This window comes from Nerophis lumbriciformis, linkage group LG34, assembly GCF_033978685.3.
Source record: "Nerophis lumbriciformis linkage group LG34, RoL_Nlum_v2.1, whole genome shotgun sequence".
Classification (NCBI taxonomy): Eukaryota; Metazoa; Chordata; class Actinopteri; order Syngnathiformes; family Syngnathidae; genus Nerophis; species Nerophis lumbriciformis.
The window spans coordinates 19,993,659-20,010,000 of NC_084581.2; the positions used below are offsets into that span (position 1 = coordinate 19,993,659).

Below are 16,342 nucleotides of genomic sequence, written 5' to 3' on the forward strand. Positions count from 1 at the left end.
ATCTTTTGTCAAAAACTGAATCGTTCAGAAAATTAATAATTTATATACTCCCACTTCACATGAATGGGTTGGGGTTCGGGAGTGTGGCGCGGCCCTCATTGCCTCCTCGGCCGGCGCAGGTCTGGTGGCCTGCTGAGGGTGTGAGGTTTTTATTTATTGATTTAATTTAATTTTTCCTGTATTTTATATTATATATAATACATATAATATTATATATATATATATATATATATATATATAGTATATATTGTATATAATATCCCCCTAAAAGGAGTACCATTATAGGGGTGGCAAAAGAAAAGACAAACTAAATAAATACATACGGTGGGGTATGGGGAGCCGTCGAGGGACTTGTAGGGTATCTCCAGCTATATTACAGATAGTTAATAGTAATAGACCCTTATTAGGTCCATTTGTACACTCTCAGGTACATTAACATTGACATTATACATGCGGGCATATCGATATAAATGCCGTTAAATGTATCTTTGATGTAGCAAGCTACTTTAGCTGTGTATTTAAGTTTATTCTTATTTGGTCAATGGTCAACAAAATAAAAAAACAGTTGTACATTCATAGATTGAAAATGAAAATGTTGCAGACCGAAAGGGTTTAGGCTGAAGTTGAACACTAATTGCGCCTAACCCTATAAACAATGTCAAGTACAAGATGAACTTCCGAAAATTATGAAATGTCCTTTGTACAACATATAAATACACATTATACACAACATAAACACAGTTAAATTATATACACAGTAAAGACATGTGAAATATCCTTGTACACGTGTTAAACCTTTGTACCAATTATATACTATATACAAACAATTATGCTTCCAATATTATTCATATCCCACATTTAGTTTTTAATTAACATTGATCATAGTATTAACTACTGTTTTGATTCAAGATTGATGTATTTTTACAAGACATTGGTCTTAAAGTGTTTTTTAAATGTGTGAATCGAACTGGAACATTTGAAGGAATCATCCAAGTTGTTCCACAGTTGAACCCCCCTGACAGAAACACATCAACTTTTTAAGCTCGTTCTTATGTAGCTTGTAGTGTAGCTTGCTACAATTCTCTGGGGATGGCTTCCCCTGTAGCTTAGCTACATTTATTAGAGAGTAACTTGTAGCTTAGCTTACTACACTTTCCAAGTAGCTTGCACATCACTGATTATATTGTACTTGTTACACACCAGCTGTTGGGATTGTAACGTGCACATTAATTGTAGTTTTCATTACCAAATTTGGAGTTGTTGAAATCGCCATGTAAAATCGCTAATGCTAATCCGTAGGATGTCTATGGTAAATCTAATGTAATTAGCATCGAGCTACCACATTTGTACTTCTGAAAGCTTTCTTCTTGATGTATTGGCTTGGGGAATAGTAAGATGACCAAGAGGCAGTCCAGCTGAGTCCGCTCTGACTGCTTCATTAGTCGCCAAGTGCTTGGCATAATCGTCATGTGCAACAAAGGTATCAAAATATGACCCCATATGATTTTACTTGAATCTTTGGTAGTACCGAAGGAATTCGGTCGGTGCCTATAAAATTACCAAAGTCGGTACCCGTCCTTAAATGTAGATTCCTTCCCTGCAGTCTTTTTGCTTCCCCTCATACCTTTCTAGCAGGATAAACTGGATAAGGGCACTTTAAAACCTGAAAGTTCTTCAAATGGTCATCTCTGCTCTAAAAAAACACCAGGCCCCAATGAATTAAACACCTTACCCAGGTTAAACCGTAAAATGTTGTCCCCGTGAAAGGCGTAAACGGTGTTAAATGACCTGCTCCTGTTTGACAGTAGACATTACATGCGCTGCTTGCACGGCTCACAGGTCAACGTATGAAAGATGAGCGCACAAAAGCTGCTAAATTTAGCCTCCTGCACGCCTCCCTGGTGACTTGTGCCGATCATGCCCAGCCGCAAGGATGCCCTGAGGTAGATCTAGGGCATGCTGGAAGGTTTATGACTCGAAGCTGTGGCCTGGGAATGCCTCGGGGTCCACCTGGTGGAACTGAGATTAGCGGAAGTAAAAATGGATGGATAGCTGCTAAATTAGCAAGGAGTTGGACGGAAAGCTTTGGTTTGTTTTACTTGTGGGAGTGTGCAGCACCATAGTGAAACACGGTACACTTGAACTATGGGGATGCAGTGATTAACCGGTTTTACACTTAACCGATTAAAAATTGCACGCTTAAGTTCCACAACAACGTGTGTTTCTGTCCTTTTCACTCGCTAAAAACCTGAGGTGCCCAAACATTTTGCCTCCAGCCGCCAAAATGAAAATGTGCCAATGGTCTGCGGGCCACACAGCAGTGTTTACCATTAACAGCACCACCGGTGAGGAATTTAGCCTTAAACCGCCATATATAAATATAAATTGTGTGCCTAATTCAGTTTGCATGAAACTCTGCATCTTGTACGTACATTTTTAACGTTAAAACATTCAAAAAGGTCAATCTCTGCAGATTTTCGCCATTTCCAGGTGACGTTCTGTAACCAGTCCGTCCTTCACTCACACGGATTAGAGACATAAGGAGGATGCTAAATTCTGCAGTGTTAAGGTTTTCAATATAGGACGTGGGTGAAGATTATCCTTTTCCATAGAGCCTCAAAAAGTTACAACTTTACCGTAGAGCAGGGGTCTCAAATTCCAACGCACCCAGTTATCCTGTAAAAAAAAATTATATAGATTGTAGAATTTTACCATAAAACTTAGTGTTTTTATACCAAATTACTATAAATTGAAAAACTGGACCACTGTTATTTCCCTGTAAAATTCTGGAGGCTGCCAGTGTTTTACCCTAAAATCTATCGATTTTTTTTACAGTGCATTACTGTAAATTGAAAAACAGTACCACTATTGTTTGTACTGCCGACTGACTTTTTTACAGTGAAATCTACGTTCCCTGTTATTACAGTGCATTACTGTAAATAGAAAAATAGCACCACTGAGGATTTTAAGGTAAATTTCTGGTGACTGAGCTGCCAGGTTTTTACAGTAAAATCAGACTTTTTTTTTTTACAGTGTAGCCTTGCGGACATGCCATTAATGATTGTGCAGCTTGAAAGAGGTCAGTATGAATATGTATTACCGTAGTTTTTGGACTTTAAGGCGCACTTAAAATCCTTTCATTTTCTCAAAAATCAACAGTGCGCCTTATAACCTAATGTACGGAATAATTCTGCTTGTGCTTACCGACCTCGAAACAATTTTATTTGGTACATGGTGTAATGATAAGTGTGACCAGTAGATGGTAGTCACACATAAGAGAGATATGTGTAGACTGCAATATGACGCCAGTAAACAACACCAAAACTTTAAATGTTCCATTGAAAATAAAGAACATTACACACAGCACTCAAAAATCTGGCAAAATATTTTCGTATGACTTTGAAGTCGCACCCCTTGATCGATTGTCGGCCCATTACGGCTACCGTAGTCAGACATACAAATATTACTATGGAGAGTGTATAAGGACGGCAAAATAGCACCCATTAGCAGACATAATATCTGGCATTTTGTTTCACAAGCAAAACCAACTTTTCTTACCTTCTGGTACCTGCTGATCTGTATTTGAGATGTGCATAAGTCCTGAAAATTTGCGCACATTCGCCACTGTAGTTTGTGCCGATTCCGTAGTCGATAAGCTTCTTCTTTTTCTCTATCTTCTTGTTATGGGGCATTCATCTTCCGCTGTTGCCATTTCTAATATAAAGTAGCGTAAAGTTCTAACTTATATCTCGCTATGGAAGCGTAAAAACTACCGGTGTAGTGAGTATACATTATTCACCCACAGAACTTTAGTCATTTGAGAGTTCCGGTCGGACGTTTTTTCACGGGACACAACCGGCGTTGTTGCACTAGTGAGCCACGGATGAGGAGATGCTGCTCCGTTATTGATTGAAGTAAAGTCTGAATGTCATTAAAACAGTTAGCTCCATCTTTTGACACTTTTCCCACTCCCGTCCTTGCACGTTACACCGCTACAACAAAGATGAAGCGGAAAAGACGATGCCGAAGGTGAGCCACGTAAATAAGATCGCCCACAAAACAGCGCATCCTGAAGCGACTGTCAGAAAGCGGCTTGAAGATGATCTGTAAAACATCATCTCTGCAACATTTTGACCAGAGAACCACCATTACATGTTATGTGGACCACAAGGAAATGTTTTCAATTTAGAAAAAAATCATAATATGACCCCTTTAATGCGCCTTTTGTATGAAAAAAGACCTGAATAGACCCGCTCATCGGCAGTGCGCCTTATAATCCGGTGCCCCCTATGATCCAGAAAATACAGTACATTTGGTAGCAACCCTTTGGCGGGCCACATTTGAATTCAGGGACCATTTAACTTCGGATTGCTTTTTCCTGTCTGTGTTAAATAAACTATAGGCATTGTAAATTAGGGAAGCACAGTGAAAGAGGGGTTAGTGCGTCTGCCTCACAATACGAAGGTCCTGGGTTCGATCCTGCGCTAGGGATCTTTCTGTGTGGGGTTTGCATGTTCTCCCTGTGACTGCGTGGGTTCCCTCCGGGTACTCCGGCTTCCTCCCACCTACAAAAACATGCACCTGGGGATAGGTTGATTGGCAACACTAAATTGGCCCTAGTGTGTGAATATGAGTGTGAATGTTGTCTGTCTATCTGTGTTGGCCCTGCGATGAGGTGGCGACTTGTCCAGAGTGTACACCGCCTTCCGCCCAAATGCAGCTGAGATAGGCTCCAGCACCCCCCGCGATCCCGAACGGACAAGCGGTAGAAAATGGATGGATGGATTGTAAATTAATATAGCAAGTGTACAGCATTAGCTTAACATCAGGAGCATGTAGAATAACAGCACTATACCACGGGCCCTAATTACGTGCATTCCACTTACTATTAACACAGCATAAAATGAATAAATAGGCATGGATGACAGCTGATGGCAATAACACTTGGGTTTCACATGAGTCACGTTTTCCCTTGAGGGATCAATAAAGTTAACCTTAGTCTTATATTAATAATTACTAAGGGGGGGCAGTGTGGCTCAGATAAGAGAGCGGCCATCTAGAAATATGAAAGTTCCTGGTTCAAATCCAGCTTCCATCATCCTAGTCACTGCTCTTGTGTGCTTGGGAAAGACACTTCACCCAACTTGCTCAGACTACCACCCACACTAGTGTAGATGATGATTTGTATTCATCTTATTTATTTTTTTCTTCTTAAGGCACAGGAACGGGGCCAGACAAGCTGTACTTCTACCCACTCCTTTTGGACGGCTGATCACTTCATCAGTAAAAAAGAATTTAATTTAATTTAATTGAAATGTATCTTAGATAATGTGTTTCACAATGGAAAGAAAGTGCTTTGAGTCACTAGAGAAAAAGCACTATATAAATCTAATTTACGTCACTTCACTAATTCAAATATGAATTTATTTATTATCAATAACACCTTTCGTTCATGTTTATTATGTTGTCCTGTTATTATAATGTTATTATTGGATTATGGTTATTTTCGACAGTAATACATATCACATCACTCTAAGGAACGTTTGTGGTTTCATACATTTTTTGTTGATAAATTACTCAATGCATAATAATCCTCATAACCGTGAAACTGAGATCATTACTATGACTATAATTGTCATGATCCGTTGCCCGGATCATGTTTTGTTTAGTTATAGACTACCTTAGTTCCGTTTCAGCACCCCTGGGTTTGTGTGTTCTTGGTTGCCATGGGTGCTGATTATTTTCACCTGCCTCTGATTTGTGTTTGGGACGCTCACCTGCTCCCGGGCACTAATCAGAGAGCTATTTATTGCTGCTTTTCGCCACACTCAGTCTGGCTGTCTTGTTTGCGCTATGCAACAAGTTACGTGGGTATACTTTTTGATACCTGCTAAGTCTTCCTGTTAGCTATTTCCTTAGCTTCCCGTGCAATCGACACGTTTTTTTTGTGTTTGTTTGCATTTTCCTGTATTTTTGGATTTTCACTGATTTATGGTAAATAAATCATTGTCTTACCCACACATTGCTTCCGGAGTTCCATCTGCATCCTGGGAAAACGATCCACGCAATAACATGCGACCCCGATGTGACAATAATCATACAGTCTGATTCTATAATCATTGCATTCCTAACTTGAACCCTGACCCTAACATTGTATTGTGTTTGGAAATGCTACATTTACTCATGCAAGCAGCGTTCTTTAACAAGACCAACTTTCGGTTTGACATGTTCTTCGTTATGCTTAATAACTTCCAAACATCTCGAGTGACTTTGCAGCTTCCCTCCAAGCATAACATCTCTCCTGAAGCAGCACACAACCATGTCTCGGGGTGGTGGCGCAGAGCGGCGGCGGGCAAGGCGCTTACTAAATGTCAGAGGCGGTCAAGCGCCTCGGTAAGAACACAAGCCACCCTTAGTCGCCGGCGGCCACCTGTCCGTCATAGCAACGTTGTATCAGATCACTGTGTCTGACATTTAACCCATGCGCTACTTTTTTCCCAAGAGGACCAGATACCAACGGATGATATGATTGGTTCTGATGAGTGGCTACAGCGTCAGTGATTGAAGTAGACAGATTGTAGACTTCCTTAAGGTCTGTACTGTCCAAGATGACAGAACTTCTCAGTGACAACAAAAATAGTTGTTGTTTTGCCAAAAAATTAATTTGTTTTAAGACGTTCTAAGGTTACACAAAGCTTTTGTGCTCTTGACCAATGTTCCTTCTAATGTGCGTCCTCGGCACGCAGCAAATCTGTACCGCGCACCAAATGCCAGTTGACAAGTGGCCCCAACCGATGAAACTTTGGGCCCTTTTCCACTAAAGATTCAGGAACTTTAGGTTCCTGAAGAAGTGTGTGGTTTGTGTTTCCACCACATTTCACAGTGCAGGGTAGTTTATACAAATCAGGCTGATGACGTATGGAGGAGTGGTTTACTACATTTCTACACTTATATTATGTAAATAAACAGACAATATTATGTCAAATAAATAGCAATAATATACAAAACGATATGATTTAAAGAATAAAGTGTACTGAATTGTTCTAAAAAAAAAAAAGGCATTTGTCTGCAATGTACAACCGTCAGAAAGTTGCCCTCTCGGCAAATAATGAATGAATGAGGGTCAGACGATTCCCTTTAGTCCACTTTAGCTGTAAATAATAATATATAAATAATAAATGTCAGTGTTTATCTCACGCCGACAACACAAACACATCGACTTTAGCGTTAGCTTGTTAGCACTAGCATTCTGTTCACTTGGGTTGAGGCTAATAGCGACACAAATGGAGTGTCACTGACTACTTTTACAACATGTAATAAGGTAGATAGTTAATATTTAATGTTATTTACCTTCATCCCTTTCGGGAACATTATCACAATTTCAGAATGGTTAAAACCATTAAAAATCAGTTCCCAGTGGCTTATTATATTTTTCGAAGTTTTTTTCAAAATTTTACCCATCACGCAATATCCCTAAAAAAAGCTTCAAAGTGCCTGATTTTAACCATTTTTATAAACACCCATCCATTTTCCTGTGACGTCACATAGTGAAGCCAAAACAAACAAACATGGCGGAAAGAACAGCAAGCTATAGCGACATTAGCTCGGATTCAGACTCGGATTTCAGCGGCTTAAGCGATTCAACAGATTACGAATGTATTGAAACGGATGGTTGTTGTGTGGAGGCAGGTAGCGAAAACGAAATTGAAGAAGAAACTGAAGCTATTGAGCCATATCGGTTTGAACCGTATGCAAGCGAAACCGACGAAAACGACACGACAGCCAGCGACACGGGAGAAAGCGAGGACGAATTCGGCGATCGCCTTCTAACCAACGATTGATATGTGTTTGTTTGGCATTAAAGGAAACTAACAACTATGCACTAGGTTTACAGCATATGAAATACATTTGGCAACAACATGCACTTTGAGAGTGCAGACAGCCCAATTTTCATCAATTAATATATTCTGTAGACATACCCTCATCCGCGCTCTTTTCCTGAAAGCTGATCTGTCCAGTTTTGGAGTTGATGTCAGCAGGCCAGGGAAGCTAGGGTCGATAGGGGGTTTAGCTCGCTCGTCTGCGGGAACAAACTGCCGCCATTGCTTGCCGTGCTACCAGGGGCCTTTGTCCCTGAATTGCTCACACACTCCGGCAGATTCAATGGGGGTCTGGCGGAAGATTTCTTTGACTTTATCATTGGAAATGCATCTGCTTTGAGTGTCGCAGGATATCCACACATTCTTGCCATCTCTGTCATAGCATAGCTTTCGTCGGTAAAGTGTGTGGAACAAACGTCCAATTTCTTGCCACTTTCGCATCTTTGGGCCACTGGTGCAACTTGAATCCGTCCCTGTTCGTGTTGTTACACCCTCCGACAACACACCGACGAGGCATGATGTCTCCAAGGTACGGAAAACAGTCGAAAATACGGAAAATAACAGAGCTGATTTGACTCGGTGTTTGAGAAAATGGCGGATTGCTTCCCCATGTGAAGCCACGTTGTGATGTCATCGCTCCGAGAGCGAATATTAGAAAGGCGTTTAATTTGCCAAAATTCAACCATTTAGAGTTCGGAAATCGGTTAAAAAAATATATGGTCTTTTTTCTGCAACATCAAGGTATATATTGACGCTTACATAGGTCTGGTGATAATGTTCCCCTTTTACTGCCTTCTTTATTTCACATTTCTCCAACAAAATGTCTCAGAGTAGTAAGCAGCTGAGGTCGTTACTTTGAGTCCAGCTTAATACTCCTCCGTAAATATGTTTGAAAGAGTCTTTCCACTTCTTGTAGTTTCGCGTAACAAAATTTAATTTGTAAAATTAATAAACAACATTAAACTGCATATAGTTTAAAGACTATGGCTGAGTAAAAACACAGCAAGATAGTTCCACTGATTTTTCAGCACAAAGATGCCCCACAAAAGTTCCTGCAAGTCGAAAGTTCCTTTCGGTCTTCTTTTGCTGTTGTTGTTGTTGTCAATTTGGTTGTAATAAAAATATACAAGAAATAAGAAATAAACAAGTCGTCTAGCATAATGTAATGGCGGTGCTGTGTTTGAAAAAGAGGTTTTAGGAACGCCCCCAACTGTGTTCTGCCAACCAGCGTTCGACAACGCAGCCCACCCACAGTAAGGTTCCAGGAAATTTCTAAAAGTCCCACCTAGCTAGCAGGAACTCCGAAAAGTTCCTGAAGAACTAACTGTACCCAGGTAGTTTTTGGTGGAAACCCAGGGGGAACTTTATGGGGAAGTTCCTTTAAAAGTTCCTGCGGTGGAAAAGTGCATACGGTTTGGTAACACTGTTCAATTATTGTTACGTCTGTCAAGACGCTTGGAGGAGGACAAGAATTCCATCAATCACTTTATTGAGAAAAACAGTTTTTTGTCAGCCGTAACCATACCAAAAACATTAATAAAAAACTTCTATCTAGCAAAACTGGTTATTGTCTGCCGTACAAACCAGACCAAAACCAACCATAGGTCATATCAACAGCAGTCGCTCGCTCTGTATCACCTGCACTAACACAACCACTCATGGCACTGAGCCAGCGACGCGTTTGTGGCCTCACAAAAAGTCAGACAACTCCAACGTCACACAAAGTATAAATTCCAGGCTGTTACATTATGACTCGTCAATCAGATGTGTGATTATTCTACTGTCATTTATTAAGAATTTTAATTGATGGATATTAATCATGAAATGCTGTTACCAGATTACAGAAGTGCTCATAAAATGATATATTTTACAGACAAAGTTATAGGAATGTACATGTTATCCCATGGCTACATCTCCATCCATCCATCCATCCATTTTCAACCGCTTGTCCCTTTTGGCGTTGCGGGGGGTGCTGGAACCTATCTCAGCTGCATTCGGGCGGAAGGCGGGATACACCCTGGACAAGTCGCCACCTCATCACAGGGCCAACACAGACAGACAGACAACATTCACACTCACATTCACACACTAGGGCCAATTTAGTGTTGCCAATCAACCTATCTCCAGGTGCATGTTTTTGGCGGTGGGAGGAAGCCGGAGTACCCGGAGGAAACCCACGCAGTCACGGGGAGAACATGCAAACTCCACACAGAAAGATCCCGAGCCCGGGATTGAACTCAGGACTACTCAGGACCTTCGTATTGTGAGGCACATGCACTAACCCCGGTGCCACCGTGCATCTCATTGTGCAAAATGTGAATGTTTTAAGGGGAAGTAAATGTGATCGCTGAAAGGGGTACAAATTATTTCCAAAGTAGGACCCCCACCCAAACATACAACACTTGTACATAGCTCATGAAAAACATGACTTTTTGTTATTTTCAAATAAATAATCTCATGGAAATGACTGCTGTCATCTGATTGTAATCATAACACATTTAAATTGTGATGATATCAGGTTTGAGACAGGTGTGCTGCTGGTATGGCCACAGTGTGCACGTCTGATGTTGCTCACGTGTGTTCCACTGAACACTCAGGGAGTTTTTGCATTTGATCAGACGCATGAAAAACTAGAGGGAACATCGCCCTTGACGAGTCTACAGTTTGTTGCACCTTTTGTCCCTACAGAAGGTACAAACAAGAGTCCATAATTAGCCCTATGAGGGACATTAAGTATGTGTGCGGCTTTGACAAAAGAAGTAGACAAAAATAAGTCTGATTACTACTTGTTATTTTCCTCAATTGTATCTTTCCTACTGTGTTTCTGTTGCTTTTCATCCACAATACAAGAAAAATACATATTTTAGAAATAATTACAGTTCGTCACCTTTCTGTAGAAAATCAACACAACAATCGAAACGATGGTCAATTAAATTTCTAGTCAATATGACATAACTATGTGGTGTATTTGTACGCACAGGCAACACAGTTGGGGTGATACAGACAGACACCAGTCTGGGAGTCCCTGGAATAGACCATACAGTGATACCTTAACAAGTGCTGGAAACACAATAGTAACATCCATTTCTTCGGCTCAGACATGTGTGCAAATAGAGGTGGGGAAAATGATCCATTATCCGATGTGTCACGATTTGAACGTGGGGGATTCATGAATCAATGGACAAATGTCCAAACATTGATTATGTATGTATATCAAATTAAGCAGAGCTGCAAAGTGACAGTCTCACAATTTAACCCATTCTCATGCCACTCTTGACATTTCTCACGCTTGTATTTCCCCATCTAATGCTATATATTCATTTTTTTCATGATGATAAACTTTGGATCTCGCGGCCTCCCGTAGTTCGAGTAACTATGAAAGACTGACCAAGATTTCCAATCCCAGACCAACCTCTCAGTCCTCTGGTGCCTAAACCTAACCAACCACGGAAGGCACCACACAATACACACCAATAAGACGCAATGTAAGGCGGGTCTTGGCGTCTCTATCTGTCACACACACCTTAGTGCAGACCTGGGCAAAATGCGGCCCATTAAGATTTTCAATCTGACCCGCCAGATGTTCTACATCATTTTTTCAGACCTTTAACATCACAACTGTAGCCGCCATTATGATATGCAGTGCTGTTTTTAAATGACCGTAAGTCTTGAACCAGAGAAAGTATTTAAATGGTTGAAATCGGCACTTTTGAGTGTTTTGCGAGTTATTACGGTAATCTACGTCACTACAGCTCAGAAGAAGGAACAAAGCAGAGTGGGCGGGGTTTATTTTCAGAGCAGCCAGCACGAAACGAGTGTGTCAGGAACAGATGCGGAATCAGATTTTTACAACAAATTTCTGCATAAAAGTGATGATATATCATTTTGTAGGTATATATTACCCTTTGCATTCATATTTGGCAGTTTGTTACATTTTTGTTGTGTTTTGCTTGATGGTAAAAGATGTCTATCGTAAAGCCGGTCTGGAAAGTAAAAGAGGAGCGATGTTCATATGTTGTTAATATTCAGTGTTTTATTGTTCATAGTTAATATTGTAAATCCCACTTTATTTTAATGTACATTTTGGGTGTCCCATTCAGTAAAAAACTGTAAAATTCCATTCGTTTTTTTTTTTAGGTGGTCTGTCATAACGTTTTTAGAACTCTATCGGACATTGTGACTTTTGGTATAAGCGTTCCTGAAAAAAAGGGACCCAAACAGACATACTGTACAGCAGATTTTTACAGCTAAATGTTTACATATAAGTTATACACACATACACCTTGGCCCCCCCAGACACATTTCGGCCTTGGCCCCCCAGACAATGTGGCCCCCAGTCAAAATATCTGCCCAGTTCTGCCTTAGTGCCTACTTTAGAACGCACTCGAAGTTCCCCTGCTTGCTGTAGGACGGACAGTAGAGAACTACCTAATTATGTTCGCTGTTAATTTTCTGTTTTCTACTCTAGTTTCTCAGTTAATATGTGCTGTACAGAACTGTACATTTCGGACTGCATTGTGCCGAGTGTGAAATTTGTTGGAGGAGAAATTATGGTGTGGGGTTGTTTTTCAGGAGTTGGGATTGGCCTCTTAGTTCCAGTAAAAGTAACTTTGAATGCTCCAGGATACCAAAACATTTTGGACAATTCCATGCTCCCAACCTTGTGGGAACAGTTTGGAGCGGGCCCCTTCCTCTTCCAACATGACTGTGCACCAGTGCACAAAGCAAGGTCTATAAAGACACGGATGACAGAGGCTGGTGTGAATGAACTTGACTGGCCTGAACCCGATAGAACACCTTTGTGATGAATTAGAACGGAGACTGAAAGTCAGGCCTTATCGACCCACATCAGTGTGTGACCTCACCAATGCGCTTTTGGAAGAATGGTAGAAAATTCCGATAAACACACTCCGCAACCTTGTGGACAGCCTTCCCAGAAGAGTTGAAGCTGTAATAGCTGCAAAAGGTGGACCTACTCAGTGGCCTAGTGGTTAGAGTGTCCGCCCTGAGATCGGTAGGTTGTGAGTTCAAACCCCGGCCGAGTCATACCAAAGACTTTAAAAATGGGACCCATTACCTCCCTGCTTGGCACTCAGCATCAAGGGTTGGAATTGGGGGTTAAATCACCAAAAATGATTCCCGGGCGCGGCCACTGCTGCTGCTCACTGCTCCCCTCGCCTCCCAGGGGGTGATCAAGGGTGATGGGTCAAATGCAGAGAATAATTTCGCCACACCTAGTGTGTGTGTGACAATCATTGGTACTTTAACTTTAACCGACATCATATTGAACCCTATGGGTTAGGAATGGGATGGCACTTCAAGTTCATATGTGAGTCAAGGCAGGTGGCCAAATACTTTTGTCAATATAGTGTATGTTAGAAAAGCGGAAAAAACGAAAAACTTGTGTCTTTTTGTCTCTCATAATGATTGTGAACAATAGGCAAAATTCCAAAAAAGTGCAGTTCCGCTTTAAGGTTCTTGTACGTCTATCATTGTCCTGCATTTGCTGCAGGGCTGTGTTCCCTTTGCTATTTTACACTTGAAAAAGGAGACATTAATGTTAGTCTTAATGTGTACATGTGTGTCAGAGTTACAGACCTGAAAGGGTCAATTTAGACCCCCCGAAAGGAGTCCCTAAAATCTGATTTGAGAACAACTGTAAAAGAGCATTGAAACAAACAGTAACATGTAATGCTATAGGTAAGAGGAAGAGACAACAGAGAGATCTGTTGTCATTCTGGGCACTGCCAGTGACAGCCCCCTGTATGCACCCCCTGAAAAGGAGAGTACAGAGGGTACCAAGAGACAAAAGATGAAGAGAGATCAGAAGGGAATGAGGACAGTGGGGAGTGAGCACAGATTTAGAAGAGATACAAACTGAGAACACAGATGCAGAGGATGAGACAGAAAAGCCAGCAGAGAAAACAGTGGCTGTGTGGTTAATTAATACGAGCATTAGGAAGCCGGAGGTGAGGATATCATCCACGTTAAAACAATCCAAATCGATGTTAAAAAAAAAAAAGGCCAGAAAACTGTTAAATATATGACACTAAAGACTCAATTTTGCCATTTTCTGAAACTTGGCAGTCCTGCTAAAGTAATACAGATGGTTATAAAATTAGGCTTTACTGCTAATGTTCTCTAAATGTTAGTTTTAGGTTTGGTTATAACTAACCATGGCTAACATTATTTTAATGCTATGTGTTAAAGTTAAGTTAAAGTACCACTGATAGTCACACACACTAGGTGTGGTGAAATTACCCTCTGCATTTGACTTGTTCCACCCCCTGGGAGGTGAGGGGAGCAGTGAGCAGCAGCAGTGGCCGCGCTCGAGAATCATTTTGATGATTTAAGCTCCAATTCCAACCCTAGATGCTGAGTGCCAAGCAGGGAGGTAATGGGTCCCATTTTTATAGTCTTTGGTATGACTCGGCCTGGGTTTGAACTCACGACTTACCGATCTCAGGGCGGACACTCTAACCACAAGGCCACTGAGCAGGCTTAGATGGGTTCGCGCAAACACAGCTTGAATGTTAAGTAATCAAACAAGAAAACAATCCATTCATTGTACACTTCAACTACGAGGCTAATAGGAACTACGTTACAGCAGAGAGTAACCAGATAAGAAGAGAAAATGAGCAAGTACAGTAATAAATCAGGAGAGACAATAATATCCACACAGTATGTCTGTCAGCCACATATATGAATGAACAGATGGCCGACGCGTGTCTTTGAGCCGCAAGTTTATGGTGACTGGGGCCAAAGTGTCTGAGAATTCTGTGGTTTAGAAGGCACAGAAATTAAATCAATGACGTCTGCTTGCCAAGTAGGGATTGTTTTCAGTTAGCAGGCTACTACAGCTCTCAAGTATTTATTTTTCCATACATCTATGCTGTGCGCACCAATAATAATAAAATGTTCGATATAAACAATAAATAAATACAGTAATAATAATTTTACCTGCACGAATAATCAAATCAAATCATAGCCCACGAATTGTAATCAATATGTGCGGTGGCCAAAGATTCCCACCTGTAATTGCAAATATGTAAATCTGCTTGGCTTGGTACACACCTGCTGCACAGTGTTTGCCAATTAGGCTAATTCAACAAAAAGTGTATCCCAAAATATGTGTAGTCTGAGACAAATTGAGGTCCAGCCTTTTCTCCTTCTGCTTTTGGCCGGTGAAATGCGACAATGTTGAAAAAGTGTCTGTCAATGAATGGTTTAGCAAAAACCGAGAGAGCAGACGGTGAATTTTGATGACTTCCACTCACCTCTCTTTGCTGAACTTGAGCGAGTGCAGGATGGCTGGTCTCTTCTGCCTCAGGTTCCACAGGTGCACTGTGTCATCCGCCAGGGCACTTACAAGTGCTCCCTGTCAAATATGCAAAGATAGATAACGACTGTTATTCCGCCCATCCATCCATTTTCTACCACGTGTACCGTTCAGGGTCGTGCGCGGGCTGGAGCCTATCCCAGCTGCACTTGGACAAGTCGCCACCTCATCACAGGGCCATTTCAGATAGACAGACCACATTCACACACTAGGGCCAATTTAGTGTTGCCAATCAGCCTATCCCCAGGTGCATGTCTTTGGAGGTGGGAGGAAGCCAAAGTTACCAGAGAGAACTAGAGATGTCCCATAATGGCTTTTTTGCCGATATCCGATATTCCAATATTGTCCAACTCTTAATTACCGATACCGATATCAACCGATACCGATATATACAGTTGTGGAATTAACACATTATTATGCCTAATTTTGTTGTGATGGAGGAAATAAGAGAACAACTTCAACTCAAGTTATGAAAAAAAGTGCCAACATGGCACTGCCATATTTATTATTGAAGTCACAAAGTTTTTAACATGCCTCAAAACAGCAGCTTGGAATTTGGGACATGCTCTCCCTGAGAGAGCATGAGGAGGTTGAGGTGGGCGGGGTTGGGGGTGGGCAGGGGGTGGTTGGGGGGGGGGGGTTCAGGGCTGAGGTGAGGGCGGGGGGGGGGTGTATTTTGTAGCTTCCCGGAAGAGTTAGTGCTTCAAGGGGTTCTGGGTATTTGTTCTGTTGTGTTTATGTTGTGTTACGGTGCGGATGTTCTCCCGAAATGTGTTTGTCATTCTTGTTTGGTGTGGGTTCACAGTGTGGCGCATATTTGTAACAGTGCTAAAGTTGTTTATACGGCCACCCTCAGTGTGACCTGTATGGTTGTTGATCAAGTATGCCTTGCATTCACTTGAGAATGTGTCCAAAGCCGTAGATATTATGTGTCTGGGGCGGCACGCAAAGGCAGCGCCTTCTAGGCTTATTGGCGCTCTGTACACCTTCCTACGTCCGTGTACACAGCTGTGTTTTAAAAAGTAATACATTTTACTTTTTGAAACAGATACCGATACTTTTGAAACCGATACCGATAATTTCTGATATTACATTTTAAAGCATTTATCCGCCAATAATATCG

The 16,342-nt window shown here is 41.4% G+C and overlaps 1 protein-coding gene across 7 annotated transcripts in view; it reads right to left on the reverse strand.

The window, feature by feature from the left end:
• stxbp5a (syntaxin binding protein 5a (tomosyn)) overlaps window positions 1-16,342 on the reverse strand; it is a 260,924-nt gene that overhangs the window by 138,708 nt on the left and 105,874 nt on the right. For all 7 annotated transcript variants that reach the window (XM_061929527.2, XM_061929526.2, XM_061929525.2 and 4 more), the window contains one exon: window positions 15,158-15,258. In XM_061929527.2, the coding sequence (XP_061785511.2) occupies window positions 15,158-15,258 (101 nt within the window). The remainder of the gene's footprint in view (window positions 1-15,157; window positions 15,259-16,342) is intronic.